The sequence below is a fragment of the Gobius niger genome (assembly GCF_951799975.1).
Source record: "Gobius niger genome assembly, chromosome: 9".
Classification (NCBI taxonomy): Eukaryota; Metazoa; Chordata; class Actinopteri; order Gobiiformes; family Gobiidae; genus Gobius; species Gobius niger.
Window position 1 is genome coordinate 25,752,578 of NC_136860.1, and position 25,597 is coordinate 25,778,174.

General features: G+C 40.0%; 1 protein-coding gene across 1 annotated transcript in view; it reads right to left on the minus strand.

Annotated features, from left to right (window-relative positions):
- Positions 1-23,060, minus strand: part of ccdc138 (coiled-coil domain containing 138) — a gene marked incomplete at both ends in the record, with an annotated part of 23,708 nt that extends 648 nt beyond the window's left edge. Inside the window, 11 exons of the mRNA XM_079563639.1 lie at positions 2,010-2,148; positions 7,497-7,673; positions 11,082-11,268; positions 13,399-13,515; positions 13,684-13,827; positions 15,081-15,200; positions 15,318-15,395; positions 15,586-15,705; positions 15,797-15,934; positions 16,533-16,690; positions 23,051-23,060. Coding sequence (XP_079419765.1) covers positions 2,010-2,148; positions 7,497-7,673; positions 11,082-11,268; positions 13,399-13,515; positions 13,684-13,827; positions 15,081-15,200; positions 15,318-15,395; positions 15,586-15,705; positions 15,797-15,934; positions 16,533-16,690; positions 23,051-23,060 — 1,388 coding nt within the window. The remainder of the gene's footprint in view (positions 1-2,009; positions 2,149-7,496; positions 7,674-11,081; positions 11,269-13,398; positions 13,516-13,683; positions 13,828-15,080; positions 15,201-15,317; positions 15,396-15,585; positions 15,706-15,796; positions 15,935-16,532; positions 16,691-23,050) is intronic.
- Between the last annotated feature and the right edge of the window lie 2,537 nt (positions 23,061-25,597).

The following is a 25,597-nucleotide window of genomic DNA, read 5'->3' on the forward strand; positions in this document are numbered from 1 at the left end:
GATGGCGGTTCGTTCTGATGGAAGCAAGAGGAAGTTGGACACGGTGATCAAAAAAACATGTACAGTATGTGGCGAGGAACTGCATAGGCGACTATCGGGGTGGGAACCTCTGGGTACCTCACGATTCGATATGATACGTGACACATGGCTTGCGACAACGCTAATCTCAGAATATGCTGCGATAATCAAAATATTGCACAAAAATAACCAACGATACATCACGATTTTAACTTTAACATACTACATATTATTCATCATTTACATTTCTTTCCATGTGCTTTTTTTCTTACCACTTTCTGTGTGAATAAATGATCCCTGAAGATGGGTCTACTCACTTCATTTACATTTGAATAAAGTAGAAACAGTCCTATTTCAAAAGGAATAAATCAACGAAATTAATCATCTTTATAATAATAAAAACTATCATTAAAGGGACTATACAGAGTTTAAAAATGGTAAAATTATCTAATTTCCTCTCCCTAAATGTTCCAACAATGTCCTAATGTGTAGAATGAGCCCAGACCTGTTCACCACAACTGCCTCTAAAATCCTGCACTGTCACTCAAAAAGGTGTCACTTCGGGTCTGAAGTGCCGTCATGCACGAGCTTAATATAGAAGGTGCAGTTACATGTATGACCTGAGGTGGCAGTAGTGAGTATAAAATGGCAAACTTGCATCTAGCCCCTTTTAAAAGTAATATATTTGTGTGGGTGATTGGTCCAATGCTTAAAATTGTAGTACTGCCCTCTACTGGCAGCACTCTGAATTCTTGATCACTATTGGCCTCTGTTGACTGTGAAAACACTGCTGCCTCATTAAAAGGAACAGGCCACCGTTTTTCCATACTGAGATATGTTCTTACCTGAGCTTAGACGAGTGCGTGCTCTTAGTCACGCAAAACAACCAAAGATGTTGTTAGCATTTGGCCTCTCCCAGCATATTCCTATAGCTCCAAACGGGGGTGAAGTTGGAAGCTACCAAGCTCTTCCACAGGCACACACAAAGCCCAGACAGGTACGTATATCAACTCGTCTAAGCTCAGGTAAGAACATATCTCAGTATGGAAAAACGGTGCCCTATACCTTTAATATGCATGACGCTGCTCATTAATATGCATGACGTCATCAAACATACTGATATCGGAATAAAAAGTATAGGTATCGTATTGTCCCGCAAAATATCGCGATATATCAGAAAATCGATATATATTGTCACACTCCTAATTACAACCTTCCGTTATTTTTGTTTAGCATCAACTGGTCCAGGAAATACAGGTATGAATTAGGATGTGTTCAAAACGTCTTCCGACACACCACCATTGATGAAGTAATTTTAGTCACTCTTTGTCTGAGAGTATTAGAATTATCTTGACATTTGTTTAACTGTAATGTTTGTTTGCGTTTCTTTGCAGTTTGCAGGCAATTTGTTATACAATTGCTCCCCTAAAAAGCAAAAGTGCTAATGGACCGCGAGCAAATAATTACACCCAGCTACAACGCCAACAATTTATGGCAGGTTTTATGGGGTGAGTGCAGAGCCAGACTTCTGAGAGCTGCTTCAGTTTAAGAAGTAGCAATAAAGGGTCTATTGGTTGAAACTGTGAATGTTGTTATACTAATAATTCCTAATGAAGTTTATGTGGGATACAGAGTTACTGTGTGGACCAAAAGTGCATGAAGATCTCAAAAGCAGAACGGCAGCAGGCAGAATAAACAATGTCAAATACATGAAAGGATTGCAAACAAGATGATAATTATCAACGACAAAACAGCCATTGAAGAGGTAGATTAAGTCATTATTATAGATCTAGAGCTTTGTCTGGTCAGATGATCAGACCAAAAAAAGTGCAAAGAGCAAAACACACCAATTACTTTTTATCTGTCTCCGGAATAAATGCTTATTGGCAATTATTCTCATGTTTGGATATTTTTGCAAGGCCAGACTAAGACAAAGCAATTGCAAGTTCTATCTTATTTTTCTTGGATTACTTGAGTGTAGATTTCGTAACCTGATTGTGGAGAGTTTCTGGAGAAGAATGGACATCGTTTCCAAAAGCGACAGCTCCAAATGAGGACTCTTCAGGACTTGGGACGCAGTGTGGAAAAACTCGTCACAGCTACAGGCCTCCATGAAGCTCTTGAGGTAGCCTACGAGCACAAAAAACACTTGCTATGAACGGCATGTAAACAGAGAGATTTTTCTCCTAAGGCACAATTTGTCAAAGTTTCCAAATACATGCAGGAAAGGGAACAAACAAGCCATGAAAACGTTTTACAAATCAGACACAAAGTAGCAGGGAAGCAGATGCTGAATAGTTGAGTCCTGGGACGATTTTCTGTAAAAAAAAAAAGAGGAAAAAAAAGAAGAGCTTCCATAGTGTCACTGTTGACTTTGACCTTTGCAATAAAACTTAACCACACACAAACATATGGAGATGAAACAGAGCACATGGAGCAAACAGTTCTTCGATTAATAAAAATAAACGCAGACCTTATGAGGTCCTAAAATTAGTCGGTTCCGGGTAAATAAACATTTGTTTCTGCTAAAGTCACATTCCACTTCCTTCAAAAGCGAACTTCCTGCTGTTGGGAAAACCGCAACATGAGGGTAAAAGAATCAGATCTGAGGAGGGAGAGGGGCTCACAGGCTGAAGTGGCGTGTAGTGGTCACGCTGGCATCCAATCACAGTGCAAGATCGCAAAGGAAAGAGATTAGGTTCCAATGATAACATACACACATCATATGAGGGATAAACCAGAGAGTTGATAAGCAAAAAAATGCTTCATAATTTGATCAAATATTTATATATCGCTTGAAGTTCAATTTAGGCATTTCAAGCACGAGTCGCTTGAACACATCTTGATAGAGTAAAGACAAAGTAAAAGGCTACATTTGTGCAGCAGATACTTTAGTGCAGGGGGAGGCCAAAGTGCGGCCCGAAGCCAAATGTGGCCCTGAGAGCAATTTTGAGAGAACCTCAGGCTTCTACGTGATTTCCCACAGAATTAAAAGCACAAAAACATACTTTTTTTGTGAGACAGAGCTGGCAATATTGTTCCAAGCCTAAATAAATGCATGGAGAAAGGTTCAAACCTCTATTAAATGCACTCAGTTGAATGTTTGTGGCCCTCCATGCTTTAAACATGTGGCCCTCGATAAAAAAGGTTTGGACGCCTCTCGTCTGGTGGTTAAGGCTCCTGCACACACTGTATGTCGAGTCCTGACACCAACAATTTGCTGAATGTCTCTCCTCACTCTTCACCCCGCGCTCCCCTGACTAATGGAGCCCATGTCCAAACCCCTTCAGCTAAATCTCGATGTTTCCTGTCATTCTGCATATAAACCCCCGAATACTATAGCATATGATGAACAGCTGCTTCTTGCATTCTACACAGTCCATAAAAGTTGCATGGTTTATAGAAAGCCCTGAGTTAGTGCTGTTTTCACACCATTAACGGACATCGTTCCAGCTGCGGACGTGTTCCTAATGCATTTGCCTATTCACAGAAATAACCAGGGCCATTAGCAGCACACGCAGGAGCCGTGGGAGCTGTCAAACACTAATGAAGGTGAATAATTTGTTGAAAGGCATTTACGGAGGTCACTGGGGACTGTTCTTCATTGCAACACCATAAAGAAATAACGACTCACTGTGCGACTGTGAAAAGGTAACAAGGTGAGAACGGGGAAAACACAAGACTCTGTGAAAGCAGGTCCATGTGTCGCCTTCGAACTTGAAAATTTACAATAAAATGGTCTGAAGGAAATGCAAGCCAGCTGTTTTCAATATGGACACCACTGCATGTTTGAGTATGACACAATTTAGTAGTCGAGTGATTGATCATTTTAGATTTTTTCTTATTTATGCATGTATATTGAGTATCCAAAATAAGGCTATATTAAACCAATGCACTACTTGTATTATAATTTTGTGGATTTTAACTGTAGTTAGTGAATGAATGAGCCTTCTTCTAGGTACAGTAGGTGAAAGGGTGTTACTGGTATCGGATATCGGAGCCGATACTGGAAAAAATACGATATCACGTATCGACTACAAATATATCTATATAAATAATATATCTGATACTGAACCGATACCAGTTTTGACTCTCCACGCCTTAATTTTTTTCATTTTATTATTATATTATATCAAAAGATATAATAATAATATATATATATAAAAGAAAAAAAAAAAAAACTCTTCCTCACCCTCCGCGGGCGGTCTCTCTTTTTTTTTTTTTTTCCTCCTGCTTGGGTCCTCTACCAGAGGCCTGGGAGCTTGAGGGTTCTGCGCAGTATCTTTGCTGTTCCTAGAACTGCACTTTTCTGGACCGAGATGTCTGATGTATTTCCTGGGATCTGCTGGAGCCACTCCTCCAGTTTGGGGGTCACTGCCCCGAGTGCCCCAACGACCACGGGCACCACTGATGCCTTCACCCTCCAGGTTTTCTCCAGCTCTTCTCTGAGCCCCTGGTATTTCTCTAGTTTCTCGTGATCCTTTTTCCTGATGTTGAAGTCGCTTGGTATTGCTATGTCGACCACAACGGCTTTCCTCTGCTCTTTGTCCACCACCACAATGTCCGGTTGGTTCGCCATTACCATTTTGTCCGTCTGTATCTGGAAGTCCCACAGAATCTTGGCTCGGTCATTCTCTACCACCTTTGGAGGCGTTTACCACTTTGACCTAGGGGTTTCCAGCCCATACTCTGCACAGATGTTCCTGTACACTATACCAGCCACTTGGTTATGGCGCTCCATGTAAGCTTTCCCTGCCAGCATCTTACACCCTGCAGTTATGTGCTGGATTGTCTCATTGGCCTCTTTGCACAGTCTACACCTGGGGTCTTGTCTGGTGTGGTAGATCTGGGCCTTTTTTGCTCTGGTGCTCAAGGCCTGCTCCTGTGCAGCCACGATGAGTGCCTCTGTGCTGTCCTTTAGTCCGGCTCTGTCTAGCCATTGGTAGGATTTCTGTATATCCGCCACTTCAGTTATGTTTCGGTGGTACATGCCGTGTAGGGGCTTGTCCTCCCATGACGGGACCTCCAGCACCTCATCTTCTGTTCCCCATTGTCTGAGACATTCACTGAGCACGTCATCTGTTGGAGCCTTGTCCTTGATGTACTTATGGATCTTGGATGTTTCATCCTGGATAGTGGCTCTCACACTCACTAGTCCTCGGCCTCCTTCCTTACGGCTAGCGTACAGTCTCAGGGTGCTGGATTTGGGGTGGAACCCTCCGTGCATGGTTAGGAGCTTTCGCGTCTTAACACATATACATACATATATATATATATATATATATATATATATATATATATATATATATATATATATATATATATATATCTTATCTTATGTTATATCTGTAACATAAAAATAAAATATGATTTTATTGATCTTACAATGGAGTCAATATAATGTTTCACTCAGAGAAAGCCACTTTTAATAAAGTCTCTTGGTACCTGAACGAGTTTAAAAGTAAAATTAAACAGTGGCTCAAACTTAAACTCAAACCCCGGTATCAGTAGCAAAAAAGCTGGATCGGTGCATTGCTACTTAAAAACCTTATAACCACTACTTTGAGTTAACTAATACATTTTTTATGGACCTTTTTGAAATGAAGATCGCTTCACTTTTATATCAGTAACTTTGTGAAGTAGCCTATACTTCATCTTAAAGTTTAAACTCAGTACCACACAATATCATGCTCTGTGCTACTATGTTTTCAAGATTTAATTCACTGTCAACCTTTAGGTGTAAGCCTCTCCGATGTCTCCACTCATTTCACCTTCAGCTTGTAAAACGCAGTAATTAGCCGGGCTTACATTCCCACTGAAAGCCACTGAATGCACACACAGCGCTAAGCTAACCCCCACTGCCACCATCACGGCGCGCTGTTGTGGATTAGCATTTTGCAGTCGCCAATGACACGCCTCATAACCGCACCATACTGCCAGGGGATATTTAAGTTTTTTTTATGGGCACAACTTTAAAAATGCACAGCCTGACCACTGCTTATGATTGACGAGAGTGGAGACCTAACTCCCCCTTTCACATATGTTAGCTATAAGGGGAAGATACGGCGTGATAGGGCAGAAAAGACTGGTGTAAATCAAATTAAATGGTGATAGTAAAAGGCAGTCTATAAATCAGAGCTAGAAGAGAGATCATAAGCACTTTCGGGTCTACGTCAGGCTAGAACACTTCGGCAGGAGAGTTATGAAGCTAAAAGTACGTTTATCAATCTCAAGGTTGAGATTGAGGTGATGTGGGATAATCAGCCTGTAGGGGGGACCATGGTCTACTCTTTTAATGAGAAACACTGAATGATCTATTGAGTAGTTCGGTTTTAATGTACTAACAGAGATTACTTGATTGATAAGACACTAAAGGCATTGGACTGCACTTTGCCACCAACTGATTGAAATCATTTCTCAAAAACATGACTCTTTTGTCCAATCACAATTCCCACAACTCTCCTCTCTCTTTGTCAAAGCAATTGTGATTTCAACAAGTGGAGTGCTTTGTGGATAGGGAAGTCTGGGCACCTCGGCTCAGACTGCAGCCTCCGCGACACAGCCCCGGATAAAGTGGAAAAAAATGGATGGATGGATTGACTTCACCTTCCGTGGACCCACCACCTGCAGGAGGCCATAAGGGGCTGGTGCAATGTGATTTGGGCAGCTCCAACAGCCCCCACGACCCGGCAACGGACAAGTGGAAGATGGATGGACGGATGGATGGATGGATGGATGGATGGATTGACTTCAGTGTTATAGGGGAATGTGAGTGAGGTTTAGAATAGAGGCTGACTGATATTTTTCTAAGGCTGATGCCGATTTTTGGGAATTTTGATGCAAAGCCAATATTTTTGACAGATTTTTCCAAATATCACGTCTATAATCCTGTGTATGATGTTCCTAAACTGTACAATGTGTCAGTGTTGAATTGTGACAGCAGGTGGCGCTTTATTAGAAGCAAAGGGCTGAATTATTAAAAACATTCCTATCTAGTAGGTAGTTCTTTAAAGACAAAAATCAGCAGATTCCAACACTAAAAACAGCAAGCCTCTATCTCTTAAAATTTCCAAATTCTAAGCAAAAGTCCGCCACATTAAATATAAAAAACTTAACAAACTTAATGTAACCGATTTTCATAGCGTTTCACAGCATGTCTAGTAATTTCAAGCTCTGAATTAGCTCTTTTCAAGCAAAAAAAAAAAAAAAAACGGGAATATCCTATTGCTTTTGGTTCTGGAGATATTGATCATTTATCGGCATTAGATATCTTATCTAATTATCTAATTATCTAATATCTTATCTCATTAAAATATCTGTCGCACTTTAGTTTAGAATAATCCAAAGTTTGACCAAGAGACAAGCCCTGCACTCGATAACGTGATGTCAGAGATTGAGGTCCAACTATTCACTGTCGAGGTGCCACAAGACAGACAGGTAGAAAAGTTTTTCAAAAGTGAGAAGTATGGGATACTCACTGGACTGCTGTGTGAGCTGCATCAGTATATCTATAACAGGAGCCTGCAGTCCTCCTCGTCCGGTCCTCAGCACTGACAAAAGTTCACTCACTCCTCCATAATGCAACAGCAGGCCTCTGTTCTCCTCATGCGTCAGGTCTGAGCACAGGGAGTCCAACGCCCGGGCCAGAGCATCAGCTGTGGATGACACACACAGAAAGCACATTTATTCAAGATATCTATTTTTATCAAACAAATCCTTATTGTGGTTACTGAGTGGGTGGACTGCCAGGTTTGCAAAACAGGGCATCTGAGCTGACAGGAAAAAACTAATCAAATCCTTGAGCGACCAGTTCTTTGAGGCAACACCAAAGAATAAAGGGAGAGGCTAAAAAGGCTTGTATTAAAATATCAAAATGCAATTCAAAAAGATCTCATTTTATCTACCTATCTAAGCCTTCATCTTTGTCTATTTAGCGACCCAAAACATATATTTCAAATCTGTGATCTATCTTTCTCATTATGTGCCTGTGGAAAAATAAACCTATGCTTTCTGTGGATCAAAAAGAACAATTGACACGAGATAAAAGATTTGTTTGGATTTTTTTTGAAGTCTCTAAATGTTACCTGCCTTCACTGAAGAGGCTAAATATGTCTTTATTACGAACAATTTGGTTTTACATAAATAACGCGCCCCTGGTTTGGACGCTGACAGTAAATAGACTGAGTGTGGGAGCAGCAGGAGCTTTAGGAGCAGCAGGAGCCAGGTCATTTAAGAAGAAAGCTTCATAAATCATGTCAGTGTAGTAGACACAAGAGATTTACTCATTGAGAGGCCATAAGGAACAGTCTGGATGCAGCTGAAAGGAAGTTTGTGCACTTTGTGAATGAGGTAATAGAAACAAACTGAAGACTTCTATGATAGACTTCATATGTGGGTTAAATGAAGGCAGAGGTCATATTATGTCACGAGATCTGGCCAACAGACTGATAGTTCATTTCAGGGTTTATACAGGCAGAAGTTAAATGTGATGATATTTAAGTAAGTAAGTGCTTTATTTGTCATTGTGCACCGCCTCCTGGGTTTGTTCCGTTTCAGAGCGTGGTGTCCTGCACTGGTCAGCTCCTTTCTCTTCCTCCTCCACAGCTCCCTCCGCTCCCCCCACTCCACAACAGTCTTTCACCATCTTCTGGCAAGATCTTAGCAGTTAATCTGTTTTATTCTCCAGTAAACGTCCATGAACAATAGGAGGCATGTGGGGCTTAGGTGCAGGGGCGCAGATAGGTTTTTGAAACTGGGGGGGACAAAGCTGCTCAGGCATGACAACCTATCAAACTTAATTGCCCATCATTGCAAGACAATAATGCGTATTGGTACGGTTTCTAATCACTCACCAAGCATGCCACATGACGTATGAAAAAGCAGTCCTGACGTAGGCTACACTGTCTGATAACCAAGTAAACCAACAGCTCGCGTTTCGCATTTTGACACACGCACAGCCCAGTCAACACAAACACATGAGCGCAATACCGTTTCTCGCCGCATATCAAAGTGAATGGTCAAGGGAGGCGCTGTTTCGCACATTGCAAAATGCTTGCAAGATATTTTTCTTCATAAAAGTGAGGGGGACGGATCCAGGTGAATGAAAATCTGGGTACGTCATGTCCCCCCCGTCCCCCCCGCTATCTGCGCCCATGCTTAGGTGTGAGTCTTGCCTGGATACCTCCTCGTTTGTCCCTTTTTTGCTTCGTGTAATGCCCAGATACTATATTTTATTGCCATAAACGCAAAGAAAAAATAAAAAATCTGGGCATTTTTAATTTCTCAAGATTTGCCAAACATTTCATCAAACAGGAAAAAAAATGTAACAAGATGGGCAACTTATGGGCAAAAAAAAATTCTGCCAACGAAGGAACTGAATATGTTTTCTGACATAATTTTGGAATTTTCAATGAACTTATTCAGAGATTTAGATTAATGTTTTTTAATGATATTTAAGGCCTTGATTTTGACACAATTTATTCAGTGACTTTTAATGCTTTATAATGCCCCATGGAAGCCCTGAAGAAGATCAAGTCTTGTCAAGTTTTGATAACTAGTACATACAGTCTTCGTTAAACAGAACCATTTCTACATTCACAAGGCTACATTTTGAATTGTATCACAAGAGATTAACTTAAGTATATTTTACGACTTTGTTTTACTTCATTGCATTTTAGGGCAGGTGTGTACTTTCTAAACTACTACATTTTTGTGTTGGATTCAAGTATTTTGAAAACCTGTGACCTCTTTATGACAAACAGTCGGTGAATCTAAAGTAAAAGCCAATAAAGTTCGCTTCGGGTATTGACAACTTTTTAAAATCGTGAATGCTTTTTGAAACAATAGACCAAAGAGAAAATAGTGAATGAGGATTTGAAAGTGATGAATGAGGGGAAAACTCAGCTTAGAAAGATGTTTGGGTGGATAAGGTCATATTTTGAAGCGTGTGACATTTTCAACAAACAAAGTCACAGCTAAACTTTGATTTAAATGTCAACAGAGGAAGCAAGGCCTCCAAAAAGTGCACATAGGGCAATTCGATTTGTTTTCGTAGAGCAGTCACCTCACGGGGCTCTACGGAGAAGTGCCTACTTGATCAAACAGAGAAGCAGTTTGAAAAATCAACCTTGACGCAGATTCAGGCAGTCTGGATTTATAGCAAACAGAACCTTTCATCATTAAGGGCAAAATGGAATTAGTGACTTTGTGAAGAAGTTTCATTACAATTGTCTCCCACAGTGTCTCATGGAACGAGAAGGGAAGGAAGAGAGTTCAGCTTAATGACAGCCTGGTGGATGAAGACCTGGACCTGGCCTGTAGGCTCTGCAGTCGACTTAACTTTAACAACTTTCTTGTCCCTGCAAAGACATTTTCCCACTGCATTTGACTGATTAACCTCTCCCAGCTTTACCCAAATCTAAAGGCTTCTCGACTGGAGCTTACAGCCTATAGGCAAAGTGAAACGCCTCATTTGAAAGCTAAGACCTACAAAACAGATCTTTTTGCTTGCGTTGTTGCTGTGTCGTCGTCACTTTTTTCACATTTCTTTTTTTCTTTTTTGTTGCACTTTCATCGCTTTTTTTTGGGTCGCTTTTATGTTGCTCTTTTCTTGCTTTTGTGTGGCTTTTTTTATTGAGTTTTTGTCACATTTTTGCCACTTTTTTGTCACTTCTGTCACCCTCGTGTTCGTTTTGTTTTTGTTGCTATTTTGAGCCATTTTGGGTGGATGGGGGAAAGTCTGGAGGACACCCACAGAAACAAGGGAGGACAAGCACATCTGGCCTTGGAATTGAACCCTTCTTTCTGCCCTGATATTGAGGAGTCCTCGATGGAAAACCTCCTGGTCTTATAACTCTACCAGTTTGTTAAAAAAAAGAAGTCATTGCTATTGCTACATATTTGTTCATGTAAAATACCAACTGTCAGTGATTTTGTTATTTTTTCAAGCAAAAGACACAATGCTGGAACAATGCTAATAGTTGTACGTGCCAATATCACTGGCAGGACACGCTCATTATAACCCATCTCTTGCAAAACATGCCCCATGTCTTCCTGCTTGTTACCTTGAGAGACTGTGCGGAGTATGATGAGTACAGAGAGGATGCGTGTCTCGGGACAAGGGCTTTGGTAAAGGGCCCGTTTCCTGCAGGGTCCAGGCTCCTCCGCTGGGTCAGTGTCAAACTGAAGATGGCTCCGAGCCTTGGACATTTCCTCTCCGATCCGCCGCACTGTTGCTGATAACACCACATGCTGTTCACAGTAAACACAAACAAACGGCAAATAACAAGCCTGCATCCAGTTACGTTTGTTATGCAACTTCGGGAAACAAAAACAATGTGCCTACAGTGATCTGCATCAAAGGCAGTGTATAAAACCCAAGGTCACTCTGTAAAGAGGCCAAATCCTGTAAATAACTCATGGAGCCAATTAATCAGTCAAGTAAACCACCACAACTTTCCACAATTTATAACCAATGAAACGGCCATATGCTCTTCGTGACATCTGCCCCTTTAAACTCTTAGGCCACAATCTTTCACTTTGCGGGAAACTGGCCACTGCTGTCCATCAAGTGACAACTGAGAAACCAAAGATCCAAGCTTTGAAGCACAGAGTCAGCATTTTCTTGACTGATATTTTTGGCTAAGTCCTTCTTAATAAACACACATACAAAGCTGTTCCCTTCTTGCACAATAGTTCAGCCTGCAGCTAATGATGATTCGTTGTGGACGTTGCCTCTTGAGGTGAGAAGCGAAAGGTCGTCACTGTATTTCTAAAGCAACCTAGTACACATGATGATATGTAAACCTCTCTTTGTAAAGTCTTCATTTGGTAAAAGGTATGCCAGCAGTTTTGGAAAATGAAAACGATAGCCAGACAGACAGCTCTTTAGTCCTAGCCAATTTTCTTTTTAACTTATTCAGAGGTTTATAGCCATTCAAGCTTTATGTAACTCCTCCTGATTCAAATGACAGTCAAATGTTTCATTTAGTTTATGTGCAGCAGACCTACCTTTGTCCTGAATTAGCTTGTTTGAAATGATACTTTGATATATATAGGATATATTGCAATATCACTTAATTTTAATGAAAAAAAATCATAACGTATGGTCCACTACAATTGCAAGCAGTTGTTTTTTTCATCCAGTTAACTTCTTAAGCAGCCCTAAGTAACTTGTTTACCTTAATATATCTTTTCGCAGTCCCTCTGGGGATAATACAAGTGTTAAAGGGATGATTGGGGGGTCTTTCATCTCCCCCTGGTGTTTCTGGCCAGAAAACCACAATTGCAACTTCGCTGCCTTTGGGTCGGAGCACCGATACACACTAATGGAATCACGAAGAAGAAGCTAACAGGCTAACAGGCAAAGATAACTGCGGGCTAGCAGGACTTTGGCTGGATTTACAGCTAAGTTTAAGTGAAAAAAATTATCTCCATTGTGTAATTGGATGCACAATATCCCTCTCTCCCTTGGTCTTTTTTGTCAGCGCAGTATTTACTCTCACTGACAATTAATGAGCAAAAAAACTGCAACACCTGCAGTGACGCTTATGGCCTCTAGGGACATGAGTTACTTAGTACTGCTTTAACCGAGCACATTTTCTCCAGTTTGGCTTCACCCAAATCTAAAAGCTTCTTGACTGGAGCTTACAGCCTTCAGGCCAGTGTAACTCCTCCTTTGAAAGCTAAGACCCACAAAACTTATATAAATGGATCTTTTTCCATTCGTGTTGCCATCACTTTTTGAGGGGTTTTATTCATTGGTTTTCTGTCACTATTTCTTAACATTTGAATTGTTTTTTGTTGTTGCATTTTTTGTGGTGTCTTTGTCACTCTTTTGTTTCACTCTTTTAGTTCTTAAATTTGTTGCGTTTTAATCTTCGTTTTCGTCACTCTTTTGATGCTTTTTTTTCCAAGAAGCTTTTAGATTTGGGTAAAGCCGAAGAAAATGCACTAGGTTAAAGTGGGGTTAAAAAACTGAACAGAAAGCAAATTAAGGCTAAAATGGAGCTGGATTAGGGAAACCCTGATTAAAACAGAACCTTTGGCAGATACTGTATATTGTGCAACCCTATACCTACTGTTATCAGATATCTTTGAGTCTTTAAGCTACCGATGATGCACAAATGAGTTCATAGTTTCCATGTTACGTTTTTATTTGGCCAACACTCAAATCAAAGGTCAGTGACAGTATCACATGTTTAAAACTTTGATATCAAAATGCATAAAGAAGCATAAATCATTCCCCATTTTCTATCCAAGAGGAAATCAACACCTTGTCACAATAGTAAGTCTTTTCCTTACTGTATGGACATGATACCGCACTGTGGCCACTTTCACATGCCTCCCTCAAAGCCAAACGTAATATTTCATTCTTCTTACCTGTGCGCTATTGTCCAGGTGTCTCAGAGCGCTGTGGACGAGGCGAAGGAGGCCGCGCACAAGCACCAGCTCTGACAAAGGAGTGAGAGCAAGTTGATCTGCTATTACTGGCAGCGCCTGGGGGACACCAACACAACTTACTGTAGATAATTTATCACTTCTGTCTTCAATAAAAACTGCTTTATGCGGCATCGAGTGTCACTCATTGTGGTCAGGACACCGAGCTGTTAAAAAATAAAAGGCCTCGCAATAAAGTAAGAGCAATGCTGCATTGAGGTGACGAACCTTGAGGCATCTCTCGTTAAGTAAGATCTCTGGGGGTAAACGGTGGCCTACATCTTTAACAGTCGGGGCTTTAGTTGACGAGTTCAGCTGTCCATCATGTACCCAGTCCAGTAATAGAGAGAGCAGCTTTGCAGTCGGGGCGCCCTGAAGGAAGCAAAAACAAACTGCAATGATATAAGACTCAAATAACAACAATTAATGCAAAAAAGTAGGATAGGAGGCTCACTCAGAAGATTGATTATTCAGTTAGGGATCGTCAACGTATTCTGACACCAGAGGGAGCCTTTGTCAGGGCTTAAACCCTGTCGTATCCTTTTTTTCATATGATTTTGTTCTTTTGAGATTACGAAGAGCGGCAGATTTCATTCGATCGGGTAAGTGCTCCAAGCAATTATAATCTAATAATAATCTAACATGGAAGATTGCTTTGGTAAATCTAAATGATTTATTATCAATGGTAGTTACATGCTGACAAGCTTCAGTAATGGGCATGAAATATGTACCATGTATTTAAATAAGTATTGTTGTATACATGAGGCTTAAGGCTTAACACAAACACAAACACTGGGTGGACATAGTAGGAGTTTATATTAAGCTTTTGGATTCATGTTGATGTCCACTATCAAACCAGTCCACTTGTTACTCAATAGGAGCTGATTTGTCGATATAGGTGTAGTAGATTCCAAGATTTTGTTTGAACAATGGTGGGTAAAGACGGAAGGGACAAGATCACGGATACAGGCGGCCAATATAAGCTTCCTTCGCAGGGTGGCTGGGCGCATAGATGGGGTGAGCACCTCAGTCATCCGCGAGGACCTGGGAGTAGAGCCGCTGCTCCTTTACGTTGAGAGGAGCCAGCTGAGGTGGCTCGGGCATCTGTTTCAGGTGCCTCCTGGTTGCCTCCCTCGAGAGATGTTCCAGGCATGTCCCATTAGGAGGAGGCCTCCGGTAAAACCCAGTACATGCTGGAGGGACTATGTCTCTAAGCTGGCCTAGGAATGCCTCGGGATCCCCCCAAAAGTGCTGGAAGAAGTGTGCGTGGATACTGGACAGGTAGCTTTTCTGCTCAGATTGCTGCCAGAAGAAAATGGATAGATGCATGGATGAAATGGCGAAAAAAATCCTGATATGACTGAGCAAGGGCTGCAGGTCCAGTAAACACTTTTATTCTGTCTATTTGTTGCATTATTTGTTGGAGCTGCATTTTTGGACTGTCTGACTCTAACACACACAAGGGGAGCTTCAAGGAAAAAAAAAGAAGGTTGGGAACCACTGTACTAGAGGATGCATACAATCATATTTGAAAGTACAGTATAAGTAGGCAATGGTTTAATAATAGAACAACGTATTTGCCATTTCCAGGAGTGACAATAATAACAAAACAAAAAAAACAATACCTTGTTGATGCTTTTCCTAGAGGAAATCATTGTGTCCTTTTTGGGAGACTTGACACTCTCCAGACTTTTGACATTCATTTTCTGACAATCTCTAAGTGAAACACCAAGCTCATATTTCCTCTGAAACAAAGCAATTAAATATAATTCTTCAGGATTGATGTTACAATGCACGTCATAAACATCAGAATTTGTTTAATGGAACAGCTTTAATGAAACACTGAAGTTTATTAGTCTCACCTGTAGGTTTTCAAGTCGTGCCTGCACTTTTCGTGATTGGTTCTCCAGCTTTTTGTTCTTCTCACTCAGGCCATGTATCTGGTATTGAACAAAATGTAAATCAATCCAGTTGTTTGTTAGTAAAGTGTAAAAAGGCAAGGGAAATGTTAATGTTATTGCAGACAAACTTGGAATGCCCAGGCAATGTTATAGTGCCCTCTTGTGGTCTGACGTTGCCAGTATCCAGAAAACAAATGATCTTGATGAGTAAAGGTAATCTAAATCTAACCTGTTTCTTCATGTTGTCATTCAGATCTTTCAGAGTCTCAAAGCTGCTCTTCAGTCTTTTGTTTTCTTTAGTTTTCTCCCGAAGAACGAGCTGCAGCTGGTGGACCTCTTGCTTATGTTTCTGATGGCAAAGGTAAGTTCAACAAGTATACTATATCAGCAAGTCGTGATTTTCTAAATGGTTGCATGCTTGACGTCTGCATTCTCCTTACCTCCTCAGCTGAGAGCATCTTTGAGTGAAGCATTTCCTCTAAACCCACGAGTTTCTGTAGAGCCTCCTCCTGTTGTTTAAGCGACTTCTCTCGCTCCTGAAGGTCCTGCTCCCACTGCAGCTGCTTCTGTTGCTCCGTCTGTGCACAAAGAGAAAAACACACTCACACGAACACATACACCCTTAGATAATTGCATAAATATATAAAATGACAAAAGTATACAGTTAAAGTTAAGAGGTTATCGTGAACAATAATCAGGAAATGTCCCTGATACCTTTATCTATAGTTTTCTCTTAAAAAATAAATCCAGAATTGACTCTGTGCATAACTTCAAATCATAACAACGTCGCCCAAGAACTGACTTCCTGTTTCGATCCAGCACGCCAAAATAAAAGCACCATATTATTAATTAGTTCAGCAGTTCATTAGTTCATCTCTCTTTCTTTCTAACTATAAACAGACACAGCACTTAAAATGTGTGCATTTAATTATATTCTTGTAATGTTGCAAGTACCTGCTGAACTAATCAATGAGACGAGCTATGTGCTTTAATTTTGGCGTGCTGGATCGAAACAGGAAGTCACTTCTTGGGCGGCGTTGTTATGATTTGAAGTTATGTGCAGAGTCAAATGTGAAATTTGCCAAACATCAATATGAATCATCTGTTGGCCCATGCCAGGGCTTTCTAACCGTAAACTTCCCTTCCCTCTCCTCTTCCCGGGCGGACTGTGTTTACCTTCAGTTGGTCATAGACGGTCTCCATCTTCTTAAGTATTTCGGCTGCTCCCGACGCAGACGAAGAGCAGAAGTGAGAGGGATGCCGAGGTCGATCCATCTCCCTGTCAGTTTCCTGAGACCCCAGGCTCCCGTTCAGGCAAGAAGGCAAGGTCACATCTGGACAAGAATAGAGACATAAAAGCCCCAGGAATAATCATTAAGTATTCATAACAGTAATAGATGGATAGAACAAAAGACATTAAAAAAAAGCAACAACAAAGGACTTATTTAGTAATGACAGTTCAACCTCATACTGGCAAAGTGAATGAAACGTCTTGCCCAAGAACACAATGATGAATTGCAAGGTAGCGAGGACATAACAAACCTATTTCAGATTGGCAGGCAAATACTCTTGTCAAAACAAACAAATTAATATAATAATTGCACCTGTTTCGGTAAAAAACAATGGTGAATCTGATCGGGGATGAGTTATGTGGTCTTCATCTCCTTCCTCATCATTGTCAGACCTAATAAAAGCAGATTTCTTTTGTTACATTAATAAATCATATAAATGTAGATACTGTACATGGATATTAACATACGGATCTGGTGGTGTGAGGATTATTCCTTTAAACAGTCCATGTAAAACTTTGCTGTGGCCTTTCAACTCCTTGCCAGCATATCTGTGCGCCATAATGAGCTTTTTAAGCACTTCTGTCAAGAAATGTGACAGCAAATATTTATATTATGGGTGAAAATAAATACTGTTTATTTAATGTAGACTCTTACCGTCGCTTATACCGGAAGTACGATCTTCCTTACGAGGCAACTAATAAAAGGGAGCGTAAAAAAGAGATTAGTTCTCGTAAAATATGTAAAACTGCTCTACTAAGCCCAAGGAAAGACAGACCTGTTGCCTTCTGCCTTCACAGTCCGCCATTGATTTTTTCTTTGCGGTTGCCATAGTCCACTCGTTTAAACTTATAGATTTTCAGCCAACATGTAGCCTCAATGCAACCTCGTTTAGGGACTCGTTTGCTACTCTTAAAGCTACCTAAAAATGTGTTTGTGAATTCGTAAACAAAACATCCGAATTTGGCGGATGTGTGACGTCAGGCGGTCACGTGACTTTCGTGTAACTTTTCTTCCCAACAGCGCCCTCTAATGGAAGAAAGAGCAAGTCTTGAACATCTGAACGCCGCAAAGTACGAACTGGGCCTTTTATGTTATTTAATCTGAGTTTTCTTCCTTTTTTTGTGTTGCATTTGGGGTAGAATCAGGCGTGCCTTGGCCGATACAAATTCAGAATGATCCCCCCGCCGTCTGTCCCTGTCAAAGAGAACCGCTGTGACAAAAGATGCAATCAGCCCCAAATCAGATTGCCACAACCGCCGAAGCAAAAGGCTGCTTTAACTTGACTTTTATAAATGGAGAACTTTACCCAATTTCAGTTTTTGGGTGTCCCGAGGCCTTTTTTCGTGATGACTGTCTTTGATGATCGATCGGCCCGACTCCACAAATCTAATGAGCAAAAGCGGCTTGTGATTTCCCCCATCGACCACAAGAGGGCAGTGTCTTACAGGACAGTAAGTGAATCTTTCATGTAACGACCCGGCATATTATCTTTCTGAAACAAACATATGAACTTTAACTTATATCGAGTCAATGGACCAAAGGATTCATAATTATACATTGGCAAAGCATACTTGATCACATCTGGTTAAAACAGGCTCAATCATAAACACTGAATGCTATTGCTTGATTATTAATAATATAGGATAATTCATAATAATAATAATAACAATGTTTTTTTGTAGTTGGCAATTGAATTAGTCAGAATTTCAAAACTATAGTGGTTTCTGGAAGTTTATTTGTAAAAAAAAATAAAAAAAATAAAAAAGGTGCCAAGACAGGTCTAAAACCATTTGGCCATTATAATACTAACACAATGCCAATTTCGTTTGATGGGCTTGTTTAAAATGATACAGTTTCATGATTAATGTTATTTCCCAAGCTTTTGGCTAATTAGCGTCCATGCAATATGCACCCAGTTCAATCACCTTGTCCCTGCAGGGGAAGAAATTAACCTATACTAATAGCACATATTGAGTTATAGGGAACTAAGTGCATTGTGAAAATGGCTGCTCTCTTATGGTAATTGGTCTCATTAGCCTACTTTCTTATTAAAAGATTTACAATGGATTTGTGCCAGAAAAGGGTCACGCATTTCCTATAACTGTAATGGTCCGACTAAACTACTGTCATTTCTGAGACAAAGATCAGGTAAAAGCCGAGGGAAGGTCACATCAAAATGTCTAAGCAAAGCCCTCAGTCAGCAGTACAACAGTTGGCTATTCAATGTTGTTCATACTCTTGTCTTGTGGATTTAAAGATAGTTTCACGATTAAGTGGAAAATAACGCAATGCTATGTTAGGATCTGTGAGCAGGTGTGGCTAAGGAAGGTTATGTCATAAGTCAAAGCTGGGGTTAAAGGTCAAATGTCAATAAGCCCCCCCAGGAAAAAAAGAGAAGTCAGTTGTACAGGCACCTGTGATTATGCAAGCATTTTCATTCCTTTGCTTTCGAAAAGTGTGATGATGAGAGGGATAATCGTTGCTGATTGTTGCAAAGCAGTGGGACATACAAAAAAAAAAAATCCTGTTCCCTTTTTACTGTAGCCATTTGAGTTACCCCCGGGGGTCCTGTTTGTAGCACTCAGCCAAATAACATGGTCCTACGTGCCTGTGCAATGCTAATGAAGTGTGTGTGTGTGTGTTTAGACAAAATGAGATGTTGCCACTAGTTATCACATGTACCTTCTGTCTTGTGGAAAAACTCCTATGCGCTGACAGAACACGCCCAGGGGACACTAGCATAAAACAAAGGCAATGAAATCCTATCATTGAATTAACAGCATACTGCTATCTTGAAGTGCTGGGTGCAATTATCTCCAGCCTCAAGATACAGGAGACGTTGGAATCTCTCAATTAAAGCAGAGATGGCAGTGCGGTGCTGGGGAAAATGATTGCGTTTCCACTGGTATGGCGGGATCGGAGCACGGGGCGGTATTATGTATGCTAATGCACGCTGTAAAGATGGGTCTGGGGTTCAAGAGGGCCCCATAGCAATTACACTGCCCGGGCAAGAAACACATATCCTGGACACATATAAAGCTCTTCTGTGGGTCGTTTCATCTGAAAATCTGGATTACAAAAGCTTGAGATTTGATACATCTGAACCTATGTGTATGTATAAGACAATGCAGACTTTGATGATACATGGGATTACACTATGATTGTTAATGTTGGAATAGACCGACTGTAGGTTTTATGTTTTCTTGCAGAGGTATGGCAAATAGAGGCAATAACCTCAACATGCCATTCTAATAGCAAGTGATAGTTTTATTTGTGTTTACTGCTTTGTGGTCTGTGTGATTCTTTAGTTATCGCAAATAACTGCCTTACTTAAATAAAACAACAACAACCATAAAACGAAATAGCAGCAATTATGCATTATTTTTCTTTATGTTAGTGAAAACCTTGGTTCACCCATTTTGAGCCCTTGCATGCTGTTGTGTTTTGTGGGCCAGACTGAAGTGGTCGACAGGTCGCATGTGGCACCTGAGCCTCGCTCCTCTGACCTCTAGATTATTGCTGATTTTTTTTGGTTGCATAGAAACATATTATTTATCCTCATGGGGATAGATAAAGTTTTTTTTTTTCTGTCTCTGGTGATGGATGTCACCGTTAAGAATTGTGGAGCCTCTGATCTCAGGTTCAGCTTCATGAGATAAAAGTTTGTCTGAGTTTCCCTAAAGCAGATTCTAAAGTGTTTTGATAGAAGCTATGTGATTCCATCCCGGACATAAATGTTAGTCACATGGCTGTCCCCCAGAGGTACTCTGAATGTCAGGGATTGTCCTCCAGAAGAAGGCGCTGTTCACATCAAACGTATCAAATATAAGAATTGCAAATCAAATCGCAATTGCATTTATCTGAAAAAATCGCATTTAGGTTGTTTGTCAAAACTGTGCCGCCCTACCTCAAAGTACAGACTATTAAAAGTACTGGAATAGTGCTAGCCAATAATTTAGCTCAATTATTTAGAGACAAATGTGTCCCTGTTACTGATCATTCTTATGAAACTTTAGGCGGAAAAAAAACAAAAAAACAAAACCTAATATCTATAAGCATTTCTAATGAAGTGACACTTTTTGCTCATAATCCTTTAAGTTCCATTACTGCACCATAGTTTCTAGTCTGATGTGACTATGCCCTGCAGGATTTATCCATTTAATTCTTTCTACTCTTTAAAAGCATTTCGTGTAATAACATTGTAACCTTTTATTTATTGGATTAATTCCAAAAGATTTAATTGACACATTAATATTTTAATGCTTTTTCTCTCACTGTACAAGGCCTTTGGGGCCATTTAACGCCGGGATAAGGAGGAGGCAGCATTCCTTATAAAACTCTGCAGTGATCCTTTTTTGTAATGGAAATGAGCTGAACTAAATATTTAATGCATTCGTGGTTTAATTTAGTTCTAGTCCTATTATTGCTCTACTGAAATATGAATATGATTTACTTAGAGAAAGTATTGGTAGTATTGTAGTGGTATACGTTGTTATAAGTTGTTATATTACACTGAGAAAAATAAAACATTGGCTTAATCTGCAAATTGTTTAGAAATCATTTACATCTGCATTTTACTAGTTGTTCATAATGATATATATTCATTAGTCCAACTATAAATGTTTCATCTGTAACTGTGAACATTTTAAATTGGTTCAACAAAAAAATGTTCCGGACTTGAATGTGCAAAGGTTAATTGAGTCAATTTAAAACTCTTCATTAGCAGATATGAGCCAATATACATTTTTTAATTGAACCAATGTACTTTTAATGGCTTAATCAATGCCATTTATTGATTTCATTTAAATTGATTAATTTCATTAAAACACATTTGGATTAATTTACTTTTTTATTGCCAAAGACATTGTATGTACAAATGCAAATTCCAATATTTTGTAATATGAGTAATGTAGGTACACAAACATTTCATACTTTCTAATTTTTCAATTCTTGGCTCAAGGTTCAAAAGCTGGTTAAACATTTTGAGAAAAAGTGTTAAAACTGTAGTATAATGTATTTAGCCACATTGTTATGCATTTTCAAACACTTGCACAGCAAAACTGGATGAACAAGAATTTTCCAAAAAAACAACAACTGTGCAGCCAAGGTACAGCATACTAATCACTGCATCAGTCTCCCTGTGATCCGTGTTCATTTCTTGTTATCCAGTCCCATGAGTACCTTCAGGATGAATTCAACTGTGCGTTCACATTTCTTTGGGTTCATGTTGAGGTGTTATGAGTCCAAATTGCAAAGTCTTGAACCATTGAATGCAGATCTGTCACAATCTTCACGATGGGTGTTACGACGACTGCCATCGGCTCTTCCTCCACACGGAAATCTTGCTGAATCTGCAAAACATGAGGGGAATAACACGTATTAGAATTTACAAATAATGCAATTATTTTCATGGTCGGGTCTAAACCCGGCTAAACTAAGCCTTAACCAGGTCAAACAGAGTCTGAATGAGCAACTGGTATTTTAACTTTGTAATTACAGTATGAGGGTTTTGTAAACAACATTACTGCAGCTGTAGATAACACTGAAAATACATGTATTAAAGGGGAGCTCTGAGAAAGTATGTAAGTAAGTATGTCCGCTCTCAAAATACCCAAATCAGTAATAAATCTGCACTTCATGTTAAACACAAACCAGAATCTTACAATATTTGAAATGTCGTTCATCTTCTCTTTCTATGAAAAAGCCTGATTTCCCCCATTTTGTAAAGTAAAGTTAGAAAATGATACATTCCTATGGTATTTCTTAATTAAAATATAAAGCAGCATATATATACACCAATTTTAGACAAAAGGACTGGCTCTTTAGCAAAATTTCAGGTATTGCACAGCACTACAAGAGAACTAATTTTAGTTTTTGGGTAAAATAAAACCATATTTCTCCTGCAACTCTAATATCTTCAGCTTTCAGTTCATTTTCTAATATTTGTTCAATACCCTTATTCATTTATTTGTTTCTTTGACAGGGACAGTTCAAGAAAACATTGCCAACTCAGTGGCCGATGTTATGTACATAACATCCAAAGGCTTATTTGCAGATTTTTTTCAAATGCATTATAGTACATGATTGGCTCTATATGAGGGACTTCTGACTAGATTCTCCGAGAGTTGCTGCTCTTCCTCTCCCGTTATTTCCTTGTCGGGGATTAGCAGTGTCTCGTCCAAATTAATGAAAAGCTCTAGATTCCATGGACAGTGAATTACCCATGAACAGTTGATGGTACATGTTAAAAACATTATGTTGGATGTAAATACTTGACCGAAGAAAAAAGTTAGCCCTTAGCTTGAGGACAAAAACATCAACCACGATGGAACAGTGTTGTGTCCTTCAGTGAAGCCTTTACATCCAGTATGATGTTTATAACACTGACTGTCAGTAACTTACAGCCTGCCATGTAGTCTAGAACTATTCATTTATTTGGATGAGACACTGTTAATCCTCCATAGGGAAATAATGGGAGAGGAGGAGCAGTGCCTCCCAGAGAGTCCAGTCTGAAGTCACGTGTCACTTGTGTGAATAGAGCCCATTGTAAGCTCGCACACTTGTCAAAAAAGATCCATTTATTGGCTCTGATCAATTGTTAAACTACAAGATGCACATATGTTATGTAGGCCATTGATCAGGAACCCAGAGAACCAATAAAGAACCGATCAAATAGAGAAATGATTAATAGCATTGATGTTGCTCAAATCTGAACAGTTAAGTTTTGTAAATTATGTAAAATTGGCGGTTGTTAATACCATACCTAATATAATAAGAGATTTTACAGTTAAGAGCACAAGCACTACAAAGACATGGTTATTTTCAAGCCCAGTCATACCTGATGTTCTTTAAATGCGCGTCCACTGGAACAGCATCACTAACTTCAGTACACATGGTGTGTACCTGCATCCAGTGTACCGCTCATGGAAGCCTGTAAGATAATTATTTAACTGTAAACAAGTATGTACAGACATTGTAGTAATTTAAATATATATATATATTCTTGAAAATGTGCTGGTACAATAAGGTTACATAACATTATGCCTTTCAAATAATGCATAGACCTACCTCCTCAAATGGAGATGACCAGCAAACAGGAGTCCTCGTCCTAGTACTGGTGTCGGGGACGGCTCCTGTGCAGATGAGACACAGAAAAATACATTACTTAACTGTAAATGGTCTCATTTTTTCAGCAAATTTAACACTAAAATGCATATAGTCTTGTGAATGTAATAAATAAGTTAAGAAAAAAAGTGCAACGCATATTCATGCTAAAATTACAAAAAGTACACAATAAAGAACAGCTGAACATTATTTACATTTGCTTGGTTCAGCTTTTTGAACAAATTATTTTACAAATGACTTTTTATGACTTTTTTATGACAGTCACTTTTGGAAGTTGGGTCAAACATTTTCTGTCCTTTAATTGTAATTACAGGTCATGTAATAGTGTTTCAACGCGATCTCCTCGTTTAGGGGCTCGTCTGCCCTAAACAGTTGTTTATTATTTCATTCATTCGTGCTCACTTTGCGCTCCCTGTGGGGGGGCAGCAGCGGAGGAGGTGACCGGGGCGGAGGAGGCAGTGGGCGCGGTGATGTCGCTGCCGTTCGGAGGCGGCCAAGAGCGGAGCTGAGCGAACAGGTGGAAGATGTTTCGTGTCGGGGCGCCTGTAGCCGCCGCATCACTCACCGACCCCGCGCACCTTTCCTCTCCCATGGCCCGGGAGAGCTGGCGCTGGGAACGTTCGGCCGCTCACTCGCTGTTTCCCCAGAGCCGCGCGCTTAAACCCTTTCCCTGCAGGCCGCGCTCACGTCCCGCGGTCTGTCCCTGTGTCACTCCTCTCTCCGCCCCACTCCAGCACTCACACTTGTTTCGCAAAATAAGCATGCACAACTTAAGCGCGAAGAGGAATAATAAAGAAAAGAGTTCATGTTCTCTACAGGGACTTGGCTCCGCTCGGCTCCCGTCGTTCTCAGTGAAGAGACGAACAAAGACTCGATTCGTTCGTGAACGTCACATCACTGGTTTAAGCGCTTGCAAAACACGTTAAGGAATAATATTCATGTCAGCTTAAAGCACAGTAAAGGTAGATAGTATTTATTTTATGCGAGTTGCATTTCAAAGTCCAGGCGATGTCACGACACAAAATGGCGGCTGCGCTTAACCCTCCTAAGTTAGTTTAATATCTAAATCATACGGGTGCAATTGGTCAAAAATAAAACCTTCAACCTAATACTCATAGCCTACAATATTTAAGAGATTTGATGCACAATCAATGTATTCAGTTTCAGTGCCAAAACATGTTCAATTCAAATTCAACTTCAGGAGAATTCTAGCTGACGCCTCTGTGCATACATACAGGACACATGTATTAAGTTTACAAGTCTAAATATGCTTTTAACTTACCTTTTCTCGCTGTAAAGTTCCAACAGTGGGTCTGGCCAGATCTTGAGTGAAAAGGTCTTGGCCACATTTGAAATCTGGAACACGTGGTGTGTCATCTTCTTCAGCGTTAATTGGTAGAGTCAAGTGCTGCGGTTGTCAGTGCTGCCCCCTGTGTTCGATGGCTCGACGAACGATTGTTCATTAGATCAATTAACTTTTATAAATAACTGTCAATTTCCAATAGACCATTGGATGTACATACAAAAATGTATCAAAACACAATGTTCAATCTATATGGTTTTAATTGGACTAACCAATTTGATTTTCTTTATTTAAGCCAATAGCAAAGAACATATTGAATCAACAACAGCAGTGTTTCACTTTTTTCAGTGTAGGTGACGCAATATAAGAAATGACAAGATGGCGTCCATCTGACTGAGAAAAATGCGTGGTCACCTAAAAATGTGCTACAGTTCAACTCTAATCATAATCTTCTTAATTTAGTTACATTTAGCCTTGTTTTGTCCTTATTTAGTATTTCAAAGTCTTGTTTCAACACATGA